Below are 22,207 nucleotides of genomic sequence, written 5' to 3'. Positions count from 1 at the left end.
AAAAATAGCAGGCCACAGCCGCCCCAGAAGTGGCGCATCCATTAGATGCACCAATCCTGGCGCTTCGCCCCAACTCATCCCGCGCCCTGGTGCGGTGGCAAACGGGGTAATATATGGGGTTGATACCAGATATGTAATGTCACCTGGCATCAAGCCCAGCAATTAGTGATGTCACGGCGTCTATTTGATACCAGACATAACTAATTGACAGTAATAGCAAAAAAAAATTGACAACCAAAAAAAAAAAAAATTTATTTGAAAAAAAACACTCCCCAAAAACATATCCTCTTATACCAAGTTATTGAAAAGAAAAAAAATTGGGTCCGCAGTATCCATTTTTGACGTCCCATTTCGCCTCTGGACCTTCTAGAATATGGGGGGCACGCTCAGGGAACGTGTCCCCCATTTTCTAGTAGTGCAGACCCTCCATTTGAGGAGAGTGGGTGCAAAGAATCTGCACCCACCCTCCCCGGGTCACAGCTGCACAGTGCCGAGCAGCAGCCAGCGCAGCTCACAGTGAACACAGGAAGCTGTCAGCTGCTCGGCACATGTGACCGGCGCGCACTGTGAAGGAGGAGGGGGCCGCGGGGGATCAGCGCTGTGACAGGTATGGGGGTTACCGGGGGACACCGGGGGGAATAGGGGGTGACCTGGCAGGGCCTGGGGAGCAGTTTTCTGTCGCATGTGTTATTGCACATGCGACAGAAACAGAGGAGTAGGGTGGCCGGTGCGCTGCTGTGCGCGCGGCCATGTTGGATTTTCGGGAGGGGGGGGGGGAAATCGGGGCGGGCAGTTTTGCGACACCGGGGGCTTTCCTGAACTTTGCCAGGAAGTGAGGTCAACAGGAAACCTCTTGACCTCACTTCAAGGTAAATGCCTGCGTTCTGTATGCCGACAAAGCCCGCGGACCGCAACAAAAAAGCAGCTCACTGCGGTGTAGCTGCGTTCTGACCCGCATCATTGATTTCAATGGGGGAGAGAACGCAGCCACAACGCACAAAAGTAGTGACATGCTGCTTTTCTTTCCACACCGATTTTTGGCATCCAAAACGCTGCGTTTAGAAACGCAGCGTGTGCACTGATTTTTCCACAGTAAAAAACGCAATGTGTGCACACAGCCTTACACCGAAAATGCTGAAAATTCCTGCTTATTTTCGGGGGGAGGACTTATTTTTGAAAAAGAAGGGAATTTTGTTTACTTACCGTAAATTCCTTTTCTTCTAGCTCCAATTGGGAGACCCAGACAGTGGGTGTATAGCTACTGCCTCTGGAGGCCGCACAAAGAACTACACTTAAAAGTGTAAGGCCCCTCCCCTTCTGGCTATACACCCTCCCGTAGGAGTACGGATTCCTCAGTTTTAGTACCAAAGCAAGAAGGAGGAAAGCCAATAACAGTTTCAAAAACAAATTCAATCCGATAACTAGATCGGAGAACTTAAGAAACAACGTGAACAACATGTGCACCCGAAAAAACGAAACCCTAAAAACAGATAGGGCGGGTGCTGGGTCTCCCAATTGGAGCTAGAAGAAAAGGAATTTACGGTAAGTAAACAAAATTCCCTTCTTCTTTTTCGCTCCTAATTGGGAGACCCAGACAGTGGGACGTCCAAAAGCAGTCCCTGGGTGGGTAAAAAGATACCACATGAACGGGCTGTCATACAGCCTCTTCCTACAGGTGGGCCCCCGCCGCCTGAAGGACCCGTCTACCTAGGCTGGCGTCTGCCGAAGCGTAGGTATGCACTTGATAGTGTTTGGTAAACGTGTGCAGACTCGACCAGGTAGCCGCCTGGCACACTTGCTGAGCCGTAGCCTGATGCCTCAACGCCCAGGACGCACCAACGGCTCTGGTAGAATGGGCCTTCAGTCCAGATGGAATCTGAAGCCCAGCAGAACGGTATGTGTGAAGAATTGGTTCCTTGATCCACCGCGCCAGGGTGGATTTGGAAGCTTGCGATCCCTTATGCTGACCAGCGACTAGGACAAAGAGCGCATCCGAACGGCGTAGAGGCGCCGTGCGAGAAATGTAAATCCTGAGTGCTCTCACCAGGTCCAACAGATGTAAACCCTTTTCAAATTGGTGAACCGGATGCGGACACAAAGATGGCAAAGTGATATCCTGATTGAGATGAAAGGAAGAAACCACCTTGGGAGAAAACTCTGGAATTGGACGAAGTACTACCTTGTCTTGGTGAAACACCAGGAAGGGAGATTTGCAAGATAACGCCGCCAGCTCGGACACTCTTCGAAGAGATGTGACCGCTACAAGAAAAACTACCTTTTGTGAAAGCCGAGAAAGGGGAACCTCTTTCAAGGGCTCGAAAGGCGGCTTTTGAAGAGCAAGGAGAACCTTGTTCAGATCCCAGGGTTCCAATGGCCGTCTGTAAGGAGGAACGATATGACAAACTCCTTGGAGAAACGTGCGTACTTTAGAAAGCTGTGCCAAGCGCTTCTGAAAGAATACGGATAACGCGGAGACTTGACCCTTAAGCGAGCTAAGGGACAAACCTTTTTCCAACCCAGACTGCAGGAAGGAAAGAAAAATTGGCAATGCAAATGGCCAGGGAGAAAACCCTTGAGCCAAGCACCACGCTAAGAATATCTTCCACGTCCTGTTATAGATCTTAGCTGAGGATGGTTTTCTAGCCTGTCTCATTGTGGCAACAACTCCCTGAGATAAACCTGAGGCCGCTAGGATCCAGGACTCAATGGCCACACAGTCAGGTTCAGGGCCGCAGAATTCAGATGGAAAAACGGCCCTTGAGACAGCAGATCTGGACGGTCTGGTAGTGCCCACGGTTGGCCTACCGTGAGATGCCACAGATCCGGGTACCACGACCTTCTTGGCCAATTTGGAGCGACGAGTATGGCTCGCTGGCAGTCGGACTTGATTTTCCGGAGAACTCTGGGTAACAATGCTAGAGGTGGGAACACATAGGGGAGTCGGAATTGCGACCAATCCTGAACCAAGGCGTCTGCCGCCAGCGCTCGGTGATCGTGAGACCGTGCCATGAAAACTGGGACCTTGTTGTTGTGCCGTGACGCCATCAGATCGACGTCCGGCGACCCCCAGCGGCAACAGATCTGTTGAAACACGTCCGGGTGAAGGGACCATTCTCCTGCGTCCATGCCCTGGCGACTGAGAAAGTCCGCTTCCCAGTTTTCCACGCCTGGGATGTGAACTGCAGATATGGTGGACGCTCTGCTTTCCACCCACGTCAAAATCCGCTGGACTTCTTGAAAAGCTTGGCGACTGCGTGTTCCCCCTTGGTGGTTGATGTACGCCACCGCCGTGGAATTGTCCGACTGAATCCGAATCTGCTTGCCTTCCAGCCATTGTTGGAAGGCTCGCAGGGCAAGATAGATTGCTCTGATTTCCAGAACATTGATCTGCAAGGTGGACTCTTCCTGAGTCCACGTCCCCTGAGCCCTGTGGTGGAGAAACACCGCTCCCCACCCTGATAGGCTCGCATCTGTCGTGACCACTGCCCAGGACGGGGGAAGGAACGACTTTCCCTGTGACAATGAGTTGGGGAGAAGCCACCAACGTAGAGAGTCCTTGGCAGTCTGAGAGAGGGAGACAGTCCTGTCGAGGGACGTCGATTTCCCATCCCATTGGCGCAGAATGTCCCATTGGAGAGGGCGCAGATGAAACTGCGCGAACGGGACTGCCTCCATTGCTGCTACCATCTTTCCTAGGAAATGCATGAGGCGCCTCAGTGAGTGCGACTGGCTCTGAAGGAGAGATTGCACTCCAGTCCGTAGCGAGCACTGCTTGTCCAGTGGAAGCCTCACTATCGCTGATAGAGTATGAAACTCCATGCCAAGATAAGTCAGAGATTGGGTCGGGGTTAGATGAGACTTTGGAAAGTTGATAATCCACCCGAAAGTCTGGAGAGTGTCTAGCGCCACCTTCAGACTGTGTTGGCATGCTTCTTGAGAGGATGCCTTTATAAGCAGGTCGTCTAGATACGGGATGACCGAGTGACCCTGCGAGTGCAGAACAGCTACTACTGCTGCCATGACTTTGGTGAAGACCCGGGGGGCTGTTGCCAGACCGAAGGGTAACGCTACGAACTGTAGGTGCTCGTCGTGTATGACGAAACGTAGGAAACGCTGATGCTCTGGTGCAATCGGCACGTGGAGATACGCATCTTTGATGTCTATTGATGCTAGAAAATCTCCCTGAGACATTGAGGCTATGACGGAGCGTAGGGATTCCATCCGGAACCTCCTGACTTTTACGTGTCTGTTGAGCAACTTCAGATCCAGGACGGGACGATACGATCCGTCCTTTTTTGGGACCACAAACAGATTGGAGTAAAAACCGTGACCCTGTTCCTGAAGAGGGACGGAGGTCACCACCCCTTCCGCCTTTAGAGCGGCCACCGCCTGCAACAGAGCATCGGCTCGGTCTGGTGGTGGAGAAGTTCGGAAGAAACGAGTTGGCGGACGAGAACTGAACTCTATCCTGTACCCGTGAGATAGAATATCTCTCACCCAACGGTCCTTGACGCTTGCTAGCCAAATGTCGCCAAAGTGGGACAGCCTCCCACCGACCGCGGGTGTGGGCATCGGAGACCGCAAGTCAGGAGGACGTCGTTTTGGCAACGGTTCCTCCGGCTGGTCTTTTTGGGCGTGACTGAGACCTCCAAGAATTTGAACGTCTCTGGTCCTTTTGAGTCTTTTTTGACGAGGCGAATTGGGACCTGCCCTGTCCTCGAAAGGACCGATAACCAGACTGACCCCTCCTCTGTTGGGGCTTGTTTTGTCTGTGTTGCGGTAAGGAAGAGTCCTTACCCTTGGAGTGTTTGATGATTTCATCCAAACGTTCTCCAAACAATCGGTCACGAGAAAAAGGCAAATTGGTTAAGCACTTCTTGGAATGAGAATCTGCTTTCCAATGTCTCAACCACAGAGCCCTACGCAAAACAACTGAGTTGGCTGACGCCACTGCCGTGCGGCTTGTAGCGTCCAGAACAGCATTAATCGCGTACGACGCGAATGCCGCCATTTGCGAGGTCAATGGTGCTACCTGCGGGGCAAATGCACGTGTGACTGAGTCGACTCGCGCAAGCCCGGCCGTGATAGCTTGGAGTGCCCATACGGCCGCAAAAGAAGGCGCTAATGACGCTCCAATCGCTTCATAGATGGATTTCAGCCAGAGCTCCATCTGCCTGTCAGTGGCATCTTTAAGTGCCGCTCCATCTTCAACAGCAACCAAGGATCTAGCTGCAAGCCTGGAAATTGGAGGATCCACTTTTGGACACTGGGTCCAACCCTTGACCACTTCAGAGGGAAAAGGGTAGCGTGTATCTTTAAGTCGTTTAGGAAAACGCCTTTCAGGATAAGCGTGGGGTTTCTGGATTGCGTCTCTGAAGTCAGCGTGGTCCAGAAAAGTGCTTAATGTACGCTTAGGGTATCTGAAATGGATTCTCTCGTGCTGCGAAGCTGACTCCTCTACAGGAGGAGCTGGTGGGGAAATATTCAACATCTTATTGATGTTAAATATAAGATCATTAACTATGGCGTCACCATCTGGTGTATCTAGATTGAGAGCGGTCCCAGGATCAGAATCCTGATCAGTTACGTCCGCCTCATCACCCATAGATTCATCCCGCTGGGATCCAGACCATTGAGATGAATGTGAAGGCCCGTCATAACGAGCCCGCTTAGGCTGCCCGGGGCCATCGTCCGAGTCAGAGTCTTCACCCTGAGGTGTAGATGCCCGTCCCGGAGCTAGGAGCTGAGGGGGACCAGGGGGCAATACATGCACAGTGTCCGTGGTCTGAAGTACAGGCCTAGCTCGCAATGTGTCAAGAATTTGTGACATAGTGAGAGACATTCTGTCAGCAAAAGCTGCAAACTCAGTTCCTGTCACCTGGACAGCATTCACAGGTGGTACACCCTGGGACACGTCCAGCAGAGGTCCCGACTGTGCAAGCACCGCAGGGGCCGAGCACTGCACACAATGGGGGTCCGTGGAGCCTGCCGGTAGAAAAGTCCCACATGCGGTGCAGGAAGCATATAATGTCTGTGCCTTGGCACCCTTGCGTTTTACGGGCGACATGCTGCTGGCTCTCTGCATGTGAGAGAGTCTATAGCCAAAGGGCGACCAGCGCTATGTAATACCAAGTATTTGTAGCAACAAAATACTAAGAATACTACGAGCACAAGAGGGGGTGAGCCCTGAGGGCTGCTTACCGCCCGCTGAACAGCGGGTAAGAGGCTGCAGAATGCCTTGTCTGGGTCTCCCCGGCTCCCCTCTGCAGCTCAGCGTGTCAGCAAGAATGGCTGCCGGCTTATGTGGAGAGGGGCGGTCCGTGGGAGTTCCCCAACAAAAGTGCGGGAACAGTGTCCCCTCTGTGCTGACTGTGAGGGCTGGAGTATGTAAAAACGACTCCAGCCCTCAGCGCTGATGCACTGGCCAGCGTCCCGCCCCTCTCCTGACTGGCAGGTCTGGGGGTGGGAACGAACGAAAGCAGGCCGCAAAAGCCGGGGACTCGAGTTATCAGCGCGGCCGCCGTAAAAGCGCGGGCCGCGCTGAAGTCCCCGGCGCACTACAAGTGCCAGCCGCGCCGCTGTTCCAGCGGCCGGCGCGACCGAGTTTAGACGTGGGCAGCGTCCCGCCCCTCTCCTGACTGGCAGGTCTGGGGGCGGGAACGAACGGAAGCAGGCCGCAAAAGCCGGGGACTGTAGTTATCAGCGCGGCCGCCGTAAAAGCGCAGGCCGCGCTGAAGTCCCCGGCGCACTACAAGTGCCAGCCGTGCCGCAGTCCCAGCGGCCGGCGCGGCCGATTCCCATAAGTGTGCCTGCTTCAGCTAAGCTGAATGAGGCCATGGCACAGGCGCCGCAGCGCTGATGTCCCCCGGCGCACTACAACACCCAGCATGCTGCGGTGTGAGCGCCAAATGCACGGGGACACAGAGTACCTTAAGGAAGCAGGGCCATGTCCCTGATGTACTCCGCTCCATCCAGCATCTTCTCCAGGGGCTGTAGATGGAGCACGGTCTCAGTGCCTGGAGACCGGTAAATCCCACTTCACCCAGAGCCCTGTAAAAAGGGATGGGGAAGGAATCAGCATGTGGGCTCCTGCCGCCGTACCCGCAATGGGTACCTCAACCTTACAAACACCTCCGACATAAGTGGGGTGAGAAGGGAGCATGCTGGGAGTCTGTATAGACCCTCTTTTCTTCCATCCGACATAGTCAGCAGCTGCTGCTGACTAAAAACAATGGAGCTATGTGTGCGTGTCTGACCTCCTTGCGCACAAAGCTAAAACTGAGGAATCCGTACTCCTACGGGAGGGTGTATAGCCAGAAGGGGAGGGGCCTTACACTTTTAAGTGTAGTTCTTTGTGCGGCCTCCAGAGGCAGTAGCTATACACCCACTGTCTGGGTCTCCCAATTAGGAGCGAAAAAGAAAATATGGTATGTAGGAAGCACACGGAGCTTGCGGGCCTCAGAACCTGCGTGTGCCGCTCTGACGTTGGTGGGATCACTTGATCCAACAAGACTCCATATCCAAATGAGTCTCCCATGCTGCAGAGGAAAAGCGCTGAGATAAAGATGGCTCAGTTTGGGTCAGCATCAGCACCACACTGCCGTCCTGAATTGTCAGTCTTCAGGAAGGCAATGCAGGCACCCGGGGGCAGGAAACCGTGCACTCCTGAAGACAAGGAGAGGAGAACAGCCCTTTAACTAAATGGGAGAAGACACATTTTATTTTTAGAATCAAATGTAATAAAAATGTAGTTCTGCTAAAAATCTTGCTGATAACTTGTATCATTGTGTCGTCAGGAGGACTTAACATGCCTAAACTAAATTATCCCTGCTTGCAGATACAGGGAGATCACATAAACCCCTCTCTCAAATTAACCAAGGAAATGTCTACCTCTGTCAGGGCATTGGACTTTGTACTCATCAGAATCTGCCAGCACTACAGGTGCTGGAATTTTATTTCCCCAACTTTTCCCAGCATGCATTTCTCCTGTCACTGACCAATTGCTTCTCTACTCTACTCTGAAAGCCCAATCTGTGTGCAATGCCTATATGCAGATTTATAGCCATAGAAGCTGACATAAAGCCCTGCCCCCACATCTTGCAGTTAATCTCAATTTCTCACCTTTTTGCAATGCCTAACAGAATAGCCCAAATTAAAATTGAACTTCTGATTTGACTTAAAGGGAATTGGTCAGCAGGTTTTTGCTTCTCCTGAGAGAAGCATAATGTAGAGACAGAGACCCTGATTCCAGTGATTTATCACTTACATATTTTGATACAATTAATGTTTTCTCTGCTGCAGATCTAGCAGTTATACAGAGCTCATGAATATGCTGGACTACCTGCAGCTTGCCAAGTAGTCCTGTAATGATAATCTACTGCTGATTAATCAGTGATTTTATCAAAACTACACTAAGCAGCTCAGTAAGTGACACATCGCTGGAATCAGGATCTCTGCCCCTACATTATGCTGAGCTCAGATTAGGCGACAAAAACCTGTTGACAGAATCGTTTTAAAGGGGTTTTCCCAAAACGGCAAATTATCCCCTATACAAACCATGGTGGATAACTAGCTGAATACTAATGTCTGTCCTCTATGACTCCCAGCAATCCCAAAAGCGGGGGTCTCTTCCTTCATTTTCAATAGGACTGTTGGAAAAAGTCCAGAGATGAACTCTACTCTCGCAAGCGGTCTCACAGACAATGAATGGAGAGGAGGGCAAACACTCCATTCAAGACGGGGCTATGTTATTGGTGTTTTGAAGCCCTAGTCTTGTGATTGCTGGAAACGTCTTAGCAGTTGGAGCACCACTGTTGGACAGGGGATAACCCGCAGCTTTAGGGAATCCAATATACAGTAATGTTACACCTTGTCATCATTTTTATAAGGTAACATTTTTTAGTTAGTAGTGATGGACCAGCACTGAAATGCTCGAATGTTACTCAATTCATGCTGGTTAGAAGTTCGGGCGAACTTGACGTGAGTAATGAGCATTATGGAAAGTCAATGATTGGCCTGTTCGGATCTCCGACCACATACAGTCAGCCATAATCAGAGCATTTCCACAGGTTTTTTTTTTTGGGGGGGGTCACACCATGTCCAAAAACATTGTTTTATCCCCAGGAGGTCCACTCAGAGACTGCGACTGGCTCTCCCTGGGGTGCACACATTATGCAGTGGCTCTCCCTGGGGTGCACACATTATGCAGTGGCTCTCCCTGGGGTGCACACATTATGCAGTGGAGCATGTGTGTCCGTAGTCATTGTTTCACAGATGAAATATCCGAGCACCCGCAACACTTAGCCGAGCTCCGCAAGTGCTCGTTTGATCCACTACTGAGCACGCTCGCTCGATCCACTACTGAGCACACTCGCTCGTCACTATTCCTTAACACTGAAGACTGCACTTACCTGATTTTTATCAGGATGTAATTTCAGGGCTAATTTCTTGAAGGCTTGTCTAATTTCTCTAGTACTGGATGCCCGGGATATGCCTAGTAAGCCATAGTAATCCTCATCGGTGCACACCAGCACCGCCAAGGAGAAGATGAGAAGGCCTAGCACCGCTCTCCGCAGGTTACCAGTCCTTCCAGTGAAATCATCCATCGTTCATAGAAATGTTGGAAAACTAAATTGTGTCTAGTAAACCACTAGAGTGTGTCCTGATTCTTAGTAATTCTTCATGGTGTTGTCCTTTCTTTATCCTGAAATAAAAAGAGAAAAAAATGACTACTAAGTTGCATGTAGACTGTGTGCAGAATTATTAGGCAAATGAGTATTTTGATCACATGATGGGTTGTCTAAGTGCAATTCGGGCTCCGTTCTCCGTGGCCCGTGATTGCACTTAGTAATCAACTCACCTGCGCCCGCTCCCGCTGTCCATGGTGCTGATCGCTCCCGCGGTGCAGCATCCGGCCGGCGCTGACCCCCGCAGCAGCTGCTTCCGGGTCGGCTGTGTCGCGCATCATGAATATGCGTGACAATAATGAGCCAGCTCAGAAGCAGCAGAGAGAACGGGCTGCAGAGGACATCGCTGGACGCCGGGTGAGTTAAAATGTTTTTTATTTTAAAAGCACGATTTTTTCTGGCACGTGTTTCACGGACCACACCACTGCGTGGTCCGTGGGACATCAGTGATGCCAGAAAAAAATGGACATGTCTCCGTGCGGCAATCACGCACACGCGGGTACGCCGCACGGAGACACGTGCAGTGAAAAATCACTGACGTGTGAGCAGACCCATTCATTATAATGGGTCTGCGTATGTCAGTGATTCTGGCACGTTTAAAAAAAAGCACAAACGTCCCAGAATCACTGACGTGTGAAAGGGGCCTACTGAGGAGGAGTGTGGTGTAATGACATCAACACCCTATATAAGGTGTGCTTAATTATTAGGCAACTTCCTTTCCTTTGGCAAATACGGGTCAGAAGAGAGATTTGACGGGCTCTAAAAAGTCCAAAATTGTGAGCTGTCTTGCAGAGGGATGCAGCAGTCTTGAAATTGCCAAACTTTTGAAGCGAAATCACCGAACAATCAAGCGTTTCATGGCAAATAGCCAACAGGGTCGGAAGAAGCTTGTTGGGCAAAAAAGGCGCAAAATAACTGCCCATGAATTGAGGAAAATCAAGCGTGAAGCTGCCAATATGCCATTTGCCACCAGTTTGGCCATATTTCAGAGCTGCAACGTTACTGGAGTATCAAAAAGCACAAGGTGTGCCGTACTCAGGGACATGGCCAAGGTAAGGAAGGCTGAAAAACGACCACCTTTGAACAAGAAACATAAGATAAAACGTCAAGACTGGGCCAAGAAATATCTTAAGACTGATTTTTCAAAGGTTTTATGGACTGATGAAATGAGTGACTCTTGATCGGCCAGATGGATGGGCCAGAGGCTGGATCAGTAAAGGGCAGAGAGCTCCACTCCGACTCAGACGCCAGCAAGGTGGAGGTGGGGTACTGGTATGGGCTGGTATCATCAAAGATGAACTTGTGGAACCTTTTCGGGTTGAGGATGGAGTGAAGCTCAACTCCCAGACCTGCTGCTAGTTTCTGGAAGACAACTTCGTCAAGCAGTGGTACAGCAAGAAGTCGGTATGGTTAAAAAAAAACCCCAAAAAACATGATTTTCATGCAGGACAATGCTCCATCACATGCATCCAACTACTCCACAGCGTGGCTGGCCAGTAAGGGTCTAAAAGATGAAAAAATAATGACATGGCCCCCTTGTTCACCTGATCTGAACCCCATAGAGAACCTGTGGTCCCTTATAAAATGCGAGATCTACAGGGACGGAAAACAGTACACCTTTCGGAACAGTGTCTGGGAGGCTGTGGTGGGTGCTGCATGCAATATTGATCGTAAACAGATCAAGCAACTGACAGAATCTATGGATGGTAGGCTGTTGAGTGTCATCATGAAAGGTGGCTATATTGGTCACTAATTGTTTGGGGTTTTGTTTTTGCATGTCAGAAATGTTTAATTCTAAGTTTTGTGCAGTTATATTGGTTTACCTGGTGAAAAGAAACAAGTGAGATGGGAATAGATTTGGTTTTTATTAAGTTGCCTAATAATTCTGCACAGTAATAGTTACCTGCACAAACATATCCTCCTAAGATAGCCACATCTAAAAAAAAACCACTCCAACTTCCAAAAATATTTAGCTTTGATATTTATGAGTCTTTTGGGATGATTGAGAACATAGTTGTTGATCAATCAATCAAAAAACCCTCTAAAATACAAACTTGCCTAATAATTCTGCACAAGGTGTAAACTTTAAATATTGTCACACAATGTTACCTTGTTTGCATTTCTAAAGTGGGTGAAAGTAATAAAATCCATCAAAGAGAACAGACCCCTCAGCAAAGACTAATCTGAGGCTCATCAATACAATACCAGGAGATGCCTCCCAGGACTGAAGGAAGGGTTCATACGGCCAAGATTCTCCCACAGCCTAAAGGCTACTTTACACACTGCGATATCGGTCCCGATATCGCTAGCGTGGGTACCCGCCCCCATCTGTTGCGCCACACGGGCAAATCGCTGCCCGTGCCGCACAACATCGCCCAGACCCGTCACACATACTTACCTGCCCGGCGACGTCGCTGTGACCGGCGAACCGCCTCCTTTCTAAGGGGGCGGTCCGTGCGGCGTCACAGCGACGTCACTGAGCGGCCACCCAATAGCAGCGGAGGGGCGGAGATGAGCGGGACGTAACATCCCGCCCTCCTCCTTCCTTCCTCATAGCGGCCGGGAGGCAGGTAAGGAGAGGTTCGTCGTTCCTGCGGCGTCACACATAGCGATGTGTGCTGCCGCAGAAGCGACGAACTACATCGTTACTGCTGCAGTAACGATAATCGAGAATGGACCCCCATGTCACCGATGAGCGATTTTGCACGTTTTTGCAACGATGCAAAATCGCTCATCGGTGTCACACGCAGCAACATCGCTAATGCGGCCGGATGTGCGTCACAAATTCCGTGACCCCAACGACTCCGCATAAGTGATGTCGCAGCGTGTAAAGCCCCCTTTAGGGTATGTGCGCACTAGGCGTTTTTTTCACGCTGCGTTTTTATGTGCGTTGTCTTAAGAAACGCACCCGCGGCAAAAACGCATGCGTTTTTACCGCGTTTAGGTGCGTTTTTTGCTGCGTTTTTGCTCACTGCGTTTTTAATCAGTGAACAATGCCATTAAAGATTGTTGATGAAAAAAAAAGGTCTGATGTCATTTCCTTCTTCAATATGTTCTTCATTGTATGCAGGAGAGCAGACAGCTGCAGAACTAGTGTATGCAGGAGAGCAGACAGCAGCTGCAGAACTACAAGGTTCAGCATCCTCCATCCAGGACTGTATGCAGGAGTTTTTTGCCCCAAAAAAAAAAAAAAAAAAAAAAATGACATGGGTTTCGCCATATTTTTGTATGCTAGCCAGGTACAGCAGGCAGGTTGCCCCCAACCCCCAGCTGCCTATTTGTACCCGTCTGGCAATCAAAAATATAGGGAAGCCCCTTTTTTTTTTTATTTCATGAATTTCATGAAATAATTAAAAAAAAAAATGACATGGGCTTCGCCCAATTTTTGAGTCCAGCCAGGTACAACTAGGCAGCTGTGGATTGGAATCCACAGTGCAGGGAGCCCATGCTTTCTGGGCACCCCCGCTGCGAATTGCATTCCGCAGCCACCCCAGAAAAGAAGCGCCATCTTCTGACGCTGTATCCAACTCTTCCAGCTGCCCTGGTGACGGGTGGCTCGCTGGGTAATAATGGGGTTAGGGCTAGCTGTATATTGTCAGCTGGCCCTAAGCCCGAAATTCATGATGTCACGCCAATATTAGACATGGCCACCATAAATTTCTAGTAAAGATTTAAAAAAAACAACACACAGAAAACTATTTTTATTAGAAATAAAACACAACACAATTAGTGACTCCATCTTTATTGAAATAAAGAACCCCCCTCCGCAGTAATCCTGGGTCAAGGGTCCCGCGCCGTCCAATCCGGATCCAATATCATCTGATCGGTTTGCTGGAAGACAAAGTGATCAGATGATGTGTCAGGTCCAAGGGCCTGCATCACATCACACAACAGCTGATTGTATAAAAGCCGATTATACAATCAGCTGATGCATCAGTAGAAAAAAAAATACTGAGTCACGTCCGTGCTGATTACCGGCAGCTCCTGGAGCGATCGGATGAGAGTCTGATCCTGTCCCATCGCTGCAGGAGCTGCTGGTAATCAGCTGATTAAGTCTCCTGATGGCAGGATCAGCTGATAAGTTAAGCCGGCCGGGCGCTAAATGGCCGGCGACACCGCGAGAATTACGATCAGCTGATGCGTCAGGTGATCCATCGCCAGGTCCTGCAGGCATCGTACGTGCCCAGGGTGACTGCACACAGCCGGAGCGGCGGTACCGGGAGAGCAGCTGGGAGCGGACATAGCACCGGGAGTCTGCAGACAGGTGAGCATGACATTTTTTTTTCTACTGTTCACTTTTGTTTTCGCCGCTACCTCCACCTTCCGCCCGGCCATGGCGCCGCACGGGAGCTGACATGCACAGAACTGGAGGTGGAAGCGGCGGTGACGGTACCGGGAGGATTCAGGCTTCTGTGTTTACCAACAGAAGGAATCCTCTTCCTGTACACGTCACTTTAGTACCCACCCCTTGCGTTTATAGCTGCGTTTTTAGTCATAGAAACACAGCTATATGCGTTTTTCATTGCGTTTTTGAAGATCTCATTGAACTCAATGGGTGAAAAACGCAGAAATAATTGACATGCTGCGGTGGTCACCACAAAAACGCAGCTACAAAAAAACGCTGTGTGCGGACAGCAAAAATGAAAACTCATAGACATTGCTGGGGAAGCAATGTCACTGCGTTTTCAGCGCAAAAACGCGGTAAAAAACGGCGCTAAAAACTCAGCAAAAATGCCTAGTGTGCACAAGGCCTTAGGCTACATGAGCACGTTGCGTTTTTTTGCTGCAGTTTTGTTGTCAGAACTTTCTGACATTTGACTTCCCAGCAAAGTCTATGAGAAGTCAGATTTGCTATGTGCACATTGCAGTTTGTCAGCGTTTTATTTGTCACAAGCTGGGGACAAAATAAATGCAGCATGTTCATTCTTCCTGCGTTTTTGTCAACATTTGTCACAAAACGCAGCAAAAACGCACCTACAATTACAAGCATTTTTTGTGACATTTCCAGGTGCGCTCTGACAACGTGCAGTTTTGGCTGCAGTTTGTGAGCACAACAAGATGCAGCATGCGCATGTAGCCTTACTGCAACTTTCTCCATAGACTGTCATTCAATGGGGATAATCATCAGATTTCCAGCACAAAATAAGTCGGATGGAGGATTTTGTTTTCTAAAATGGTGGTGGGATACCCAACTCACATGCATTATTTGGGGATGATCATAGGAAAAGAATCCACACCAAAATCCACAGGACACGGGTACACATCTTACAATTATGCCGGGGTCCTTAGTGGGTCATGGATTATAAAGAACTGAACATCAAAAGATGTGTCCACACTGCAGTTTTGTTTCTCCAGTGAAAATCGCACCCTCTGGCAATAAAAACGCATTAAAAAAGCACACATTTTTGCCACGTGTTTGCCCCTGCGTTTTTTTTTCCAAGATTGACAATGGCAAAATGCAGGAAAAAACGCTGAATAGGGGTAAGTTCACACAGTGCGTTTTTCACGTCGTTTTTGCGCGTTTTTCGGGTGCGCTTTTGGGCTCAAAACTGCATGACTTTGCTTCCCCAGCAAAGTCTATGAGTTTTAATTTTTGCTGAGCTCAAAAAAAAAAAAAAAAAAAAAAAAAAAAATGGACATGTCAATTCTTTCCTGCGTTTTCCGCCCATGCAATGCATTGGAAAAACGCAGAAAAACGCAGAGATCAAAAACGCAGCAAAACGCAGCCAAAAATGCACCAAATCGTGGCAAAAACGCATGCGTTTTTTGCTGCGTTTTTTTTCCCGCATGTGCGTTTTTGTGCGTTTTTAGCAGCCAAAAACGCACAAAAAACGCAGTGTCAACAAAACGCAGCGTGTGCACATAGCCTAGAAGTGACACGCTACTTCTTTTTTCTGCAACCAAAACTGCAGGCAAAAAAAAAAAAAAAAAAAAAAGTACCGTGCGCACAGCCTTTCAGATTTCTCAGACTTTTCTGGGAAAGGTCATACATGCAGTTTAGGAGCACAAACTGCACCAAAAAAGCAGCGTGTGCACAAGGCTGTAGGCTGCATTTACATTCCTGTTTGTATGCACAGGAGTCCATTGACTGACTGTCTTGCCTTTATGACTGTGTGTGTAGATAGCTGTCAATCATTATTAGCTCCGCCCACTGGACTCTAATGAGTACAAACACTACAGGATCAAAGAATAAAACAAACTATACTGAATACCCCCCTCCCAAAAAAAACAAACAAAACAAGAACAGAAAAAAAATATAAGTACAGTGGAACCTCGCTTTACGAGGAACTTGGTGTGCGAGTATTTTGCTATATGAGTAAAGCTTGCTGTAAATTTGTAACTCAGTTTACGAGCAAACTTTGCTGTACGAGCAAATACTCACCGCACACACTTCCGGTTCCGTACTTTAACCGCGCTCTGACCCTCTCTTGCAGTCCGCACATGCACGCACACATATTATGCTCACTTTACCTTCCGTTCCCTCGCCGGCCTCCTGGTTCTTGTAGTCCGCCGGTACAGGATGTGTATCTGGTAACTATTGCGATGATGAAGGAACTTCTGCTGTCAGCCGCTTCTCAGAGCAAAGCGTCTCCTGCTTATGACGTCTTCTGCTGACAGCGGAAGCTCCGGCATCGGTCGCGATGGTTACTGGAAACGCATACCTGCGGACTACAAGAACCAGGAGGCCGGCAAGGGAACAGAGGGTAAGGTGAGCATAATATGTGTGTGCGTGTTTGTACGTGTGTGGAATGGCATAATAGGGGACCAGGATGGGACATTGAACAAGTTGTGGAACGAATTGTCTGAGCTTGCATTATTTCCTATGGGAAATCTTGCTTTGCTAGATGAGTAATTTGGTTTAGGGTACTTTCACACTTGCGTTTATTTCCTTCCGTTACAATCCGCCCTTTTTGAAAACAGCGGAATCCGTTAACGGATTCCGCTGTTTCCCATAGACTTGTATGGGTGACGGATTGTACCAAAAGGAGCTGCGTTGCTTCCGCTGGGCGATGCTCCGTTGCTTCCGCCCAGCGGGAGTAATGCAGCATGTAACGTTGTTTTGAGCAGCGGAATCCTCTGGATTTCACTGCGCATGCTCCTTTTTTTTTTTTAAATCAAACTTTATTTTGGCTCGCGGTGGCCGAACGTTCAGCTGAGCGCCCGGCCGTCGGCAAGCGACAGCGCTCAGCTGAACGACCGGCCGCCAGCATGCCTGGCCGCCGGCAAGTCACAGCGCTCAGCTGATCACCCGGCGGCCGGCTGCAGGGAGCGATCAGCTGATCACCCGGCGGCCGGCTGCAGGGAGCGATCAGCTGATCGTTCACAATAGTCTGCCGCTGGTAAAACTGTAAAAAAAAAATAAAAAAAATAAAAAAAAAATAAAAACGAATTGCGTTGTTTTGCAGCATCCGTTGCATCCGTTGTGCCACTATATGCAACACATCCGTTGCATCCGTTACACAACGCAATGCAACGGATACCGTTCAACGCAAGTGTGAAAGTACCCTTACAAGCACAGTCCCAGAACGGATTGTTCTCATAAACCAAGGTTCCACTGTATACAATTTTGCTCAGCTTCTCCATCTTTACGCCTTGCTGTCCACAGATTGGACTTGTCCAATAGGACAGGTTCATGCCTAGTCATATACGCTTAGTTGTACAGAAAGATGAGATGTAAGCAGCTGTTGGAAAATGCAAAACCTAATATGATCCTGCACCCAGCAAAGAAGAGAAAATTGGGAATGACTGTAACAGCGGCATGTATAATATCTATACGTGGGAGCTGCGGGTAGATGTGTAGCATGTTCCGGTTTATTTGTGTACAGAGGACTATGTATTAGCAGAGATTATTCCCATGTTATCCCTAAAGTAAACAGATCAGAATCCTACTGCCACCAAACACTATCTATTTCCTTACTAGTGAATGGGCAGGAAATTGCTATTCACACCTCCACCTTCCATGGCTCAGACAGGAATAATCCTTCTGTTTCATCTCTGGAGATGGAAACAGTTACAGAAGTGGTGCAGCTTGGGGAGCTACTGTTTCCATAACTCCACTTCATCCATGTCCCCAAATGCTATGGTATTAACCTGCAGATATGGGGTTAGTCTAAAGCTGTGTGGCCACCGCACAGAAGGCCTGACTACCCAGAGGAAATTAACTTTAGTCTTCCGGGCAGCCTCTGGCTTTCAGTAATAAAGCAGTGGCCGGCGCAACTTCAGTCACCGCTCAGTATACAGCGAGCAGCATAACCTGGCACTGCAGTGCATCAGTACAGAGCCGGCTGTCAGTCAGTGCCAGAGCACGGTCACAGCCGCTGCTCACTGTATACTGAGCAGCGACCGAACCTGCACTGGCTGCACTTCTATGACTGAAAGTCTGAGGCTGCTAGGAGGAATAAAGTTAATTTCCCCTGGGTAGCCAGGCTTTCACTGTGGCAGGCAGGCCGCTTTAGATTAACCTCATATCTGCAGGTTAATAGCATTTTTTTTTACATGATAGGTTCCCTTTAAAGGGAACCGGTCACGACTTTTTTGGCTACAAGCTGCGACCACCACCACCAGGCTCTTATATAAATCATTCTAACATGCTGTATATAAGAGCCCAGGCCGGGGGTATAACATTAAAAACACTTTATAATGTTTACTAACGGTCGCGCTGTGGGCCTAATGGGCGTCTCCGTTGTCCGGTGCCGGCGCCTCCTCTTTCGGCCATCTTTGTGCTCCTTCTTCTCTAGCCGCGGTGCATGACAGGTCCGACGTCATCCACACTCGCCAACATTCAGGTCCTGAGCAGGGCAGATCAAAGTATTGTAGTGCGCCTGCACAGGACCGGCGAGTGTGTGTGACGTAGATGTGGCATGCACACAGGCTTCAGAAAGAGGACGAAGATGGCCGAAAGAGGAGGCGCCGGCACCAGACAATGGAGACGCCCACAAGGCCTGCAGCCCAACCGTTAGGTAAGTATTATAAAGTGTTTTTTATGTTATACCCCCGGCCTGGGCTCTTATATACAGCATGTTAGAATGCTGTATATAAGAGCCCCGTGGTGGTGGTGGCCGCAGCTTATAGGCCAAAAAAGTGGTGACAGGTTCCCTTTAAAGGGAATCTGTCACCAGGTCTTTGCTCCCCTATAGAGAGCAGCATGATGTAGAGACAGACCCAGATTCCAGCGATGTGTCACTTACTGAGCGGTTTGCTGTCATTTTGATATAATCATTGTTTTCTCTGCTGCAGATCTAGCAGTTATACAGAGTTCAGGAATATGCTGGACTACCTGCAGCACGACAAGTAGTCCTGGAATGATAAAATCACTGTTTAATCAGCAGTAGATTATCAAGACTGCACTAAGCAGCCCAGTAAAGCTGGGTTCACACATAGCGACAGCGATAATGACGTCGCTGTTACGTCACCATTTTCTGTGACGTAACAGCGACCTAGTAAGTCGCTGTTATGATCGCTGCTTAGCTGTCAAACACAGCAGAAGCAGCAGCGACCATAACGTCGCAACATGTGCAGAGAGCCGCGCACACTGAGCGCTGGCTCCCTGCACTCCTAGCTACAGTACACATCGGGTTAATTACCCGATGTGTACTGCAGCTACATGTGCAGAGAGTGTGACGCCCTGGGCAAGCCAGGGGTCACAGGTCATAACACCACCACACCCTACACCTCAGTTAGGAACACCAAGGCTAACCTAAAATCCTTGTTGCCTTCCTCCAGGGGCTGATGTCCACACCAGGGGGTGGGCCAGGCGGTTGGCTCCGCCCACCGAGGAGTACACAGCCCTGGAGGCGGGAGGAACCAGGCAGATAAGAAAAGTTAGTGGAACTAGGAGGAAGTGGTAGAGGAGCTTGAGAGAAGAGTTAAAGTGGAAGACTAAGTGAGAGTAGTGACAGAAAAAGGAACAGTTAAGAAAGCCTGAAGTCGGTCCGGGTGTGTGCCCCGGACTGAGACAGCAAGGTTAGCAGACGGCGGTGACTGTCTGCAGGGGAGACTGCTTGGAGGTTGCTGGAAGGACCGTGGACGGGTGGTGGCCCGGCGGTATCGGAGCGGTATACGAAGAGCAGTCAGCACCATTGGCAGGGGCCTTTCGGATCCCGGCAAGGCTAGGAGTCGCCGTGAATTTGCCAAATCCGTTAGTGAAGGGGACCTCTGGGTCTCCCAACAACCAAGTCCCGATTGAAGGCAACAGTCCAACCGTTGGAGAGAGACACCGCCACCGCCAGGGCACCAGTTTCTCAGGGCCAGCGCCTGCGGGCAAAGTAGGGCTCCTCCGGCCCACATCCAAGCCGGGGAGCGGGTTACCGGTGGGAACCCATCGCAACCATCATCATCTTAGGTGCAGGAAAAGGGACCGTCACCGTTAACTACTGGGGAAAGCAAGTGCAGCCGTCCGTGGGAACCGTCTTTCCAGCCGTGTGTTTTACCAAGAACTGTGTCATCGTCTCAGGCTGAGTGAGTACCACGGTGCCGCAAGGCACAGCGCTGCCCCCGCGTCCCTGCACCCCACCAAGCCCTGCATCACGCACCTCATCACTGGGCCCCGGGACAACAGCCCCCTACCCACGGAGGGGAGAACCAACAACTTTGCTGCTCCCTGTCATCAGTCCCCGGGATCCCCATACAGAGCAGCGGTGGTGTCAACAAATCACCATAACCGTGGGTGGCGTCACGGACAATAAACTATCCCAAATCCCAATCCCCTTTCACTCACGGGCGAGGAGCGCCGCTCGAGTCCCCGGGATCCGGCCCATCGCTCGAGCCACCGAGCAGCAGCAGCAGGCCGCAGCAGCCGCAGCCGGACCCGAGCAGTGGGAGAGCGCGGCGTCCCCTCCTCCGCCCGCGACAAGAGCAGGGAGCCGGCACTGGCAGCATGAGAGCGGCGGAGGCTGGTAACGAAGGTAAATATCGGGTAACCACCTTGGTTACCCGATGTTTACCCTGGTTACAGCTTACCGCAGCTGCCAGATGCCGGCTCCTGCTCCCTGCTCGCTTCATTTCGTCGCTCTCTCGCTGTCACACACAGCGATGTGTGCGTCACAGCGGGAGAGCAACAATAAAAAAACGAACCAGGGCTGTGTGTAACGAGCAGCGATCTCACAGCAGGGGCCAGATCGCTGCTCAGTGTCACACACAGCGAGATCGCTAATGAGGTCACTGCTGCGTCACAAAACCCGTGACTCTGCAGCGATCTCGCTGTGTGTGAAGCAAACCGTGACTCTGCAGCGATCTCGCTGTGTGTGAAGCACCCCTTAGTGACTCTTCGCTGGAATCAAGATCTCTCAGATTAGGTGGCAAAAAATTGGTGACAAATTCCCTTTCCAAAGGTTTAAAAAATAAAGTATGTGTGAAGTTGTGCCAATTCAAACACTGAGCACTCATTATGGTAAATTATGTGCAAAATCTCACAGTAGTATACAACAGACAAAACAAAGAAAAATTATAAAAAATAAAAGTGCAAATAATGAATTGGGGTCATGGCTGTCTGCCGCTCACATGCAGGGGTGTGCTGGCCCCGCAGCTCAAAACCTTTCGGGGATAATTCCTCCTGAAAAGGATTTATTTTTTGGCTACCAGTACAAAGCTGCAACAATGGGGGAAAATGAAGGGAAATATCCCATTCACTTCTATGGATTTGGTGTGGAGTCTGGAATTTGCATCTAGATCAAAACCTAAATGTGAGATTGTAAATTTCCAAGAGTAAATAGAGACACACACACACACACACACACACACACACACATACACACATACACACACACACACACACACATACACACATACACACACACACACACACACACACACACACACATACACGGGGGGGGGGGAGTCTGCACACCCTAATGACAGGGATTTGCACTAATACTTACACATTTGATTCAAAAGTGTCAACAATAAAGAAAAAAAACCCACAAAGCGATATCTTTACTGTTTCCTATTCATTAGATAAGAAAAACAATGAGTACAATCTAAAAAAGCGCAGCGCGTCTGATCCACAGCGGAGCACAGGAGACCGGCAGGGTCCATCACCAAGTGTGTGAGGTCGCTGCACACGGCAGAGTTATTACCGCTGCTGCCTGTCAGTAAGGGCCTCCCTGTGTGCAGGGTACTGCGCGGCTATGGCTGCACACCGTGCACACTGTGCGATATCTCTTACCTCCAGCCCGGAGCCGGCACAGCACGGGAGCCGGAAGCTTGCAGCACACACAGGGGCTGTGACGCCGCACACACTGGCCCCTCCCACCTCCGTGTGTTGGAAGACTCCGCCGCACAGGATTATGGGATGTGGGCGGGGTTTGTGTCCTGGCGCGCAGGGATTGGTCCGGATTTTGGATGGAAGCCCTGTGTCTCAGCGGCGGCGTCGGATTCGTCACTCGTCCGTGTGTCTCCGCGGGATGTGCCTCGTTGTCCCACAGTCCAAGGATTACACCTGAGATTCGGGACGGGGTCGCATACACTTTGTAGTCCTCCTTGTAGAATAAATACATGTAGTCACCTGGATTGTGCGCTGTGCC

At 49.9% G+C, this 22,207-nt stretch overlaps 1 protein-coding gene across 1 annotated transcript in view; it reads right to left on the bottom strand.

Annotated features, from left to right (window-relative positions):
• Positions 1-21,936, bottom strand: part of DNAJC10 (DnaJ heat shock protein family (Hsp40) member C10) — a 136,067-nt gene extending 114,131 nt beyond the window's left edge. Inside the window, exons 1-2 of the mRNA XM_075317416.1 lie at positions 21,850-21,936; positions 9,411-9,703 (exon numbers count right to left, since the gene is read on the bottom strand). Coding sequence (XP_075173531.1) covers positions 9,411-9,605 — 195 coding nt within the window. The 5' untranslated portion in view covers positions 9,606-9,703; positions 21,850-21,936. The remainder of the gene's footprint in view (positions 1-9,410; positions 9,704-21,849) is intronic.
• Between the last annotated feature and the right edge of the window lie 271 nt (positions 21,937-22,207).

This window comes from Anomaloglossus baeobatrachus, chromosome 7, assembly GCF_048569485.1.
Source record: "Anomaloglossus baeobatrachus isolate aAnoBae1 chromosome 7, aAnoBae1.hap1, whole genome shotgun sequence".
Lineage (NCBI taxonomy): Eukaryota > Metazoa > Chordata > Amphibia > Anura > Aromobatidae > Anomaloglossus > Anomaloglossus baeobatrachus.
This window is presented reverse-complemented; position numbering and strand designations above follow the sequence as displayed.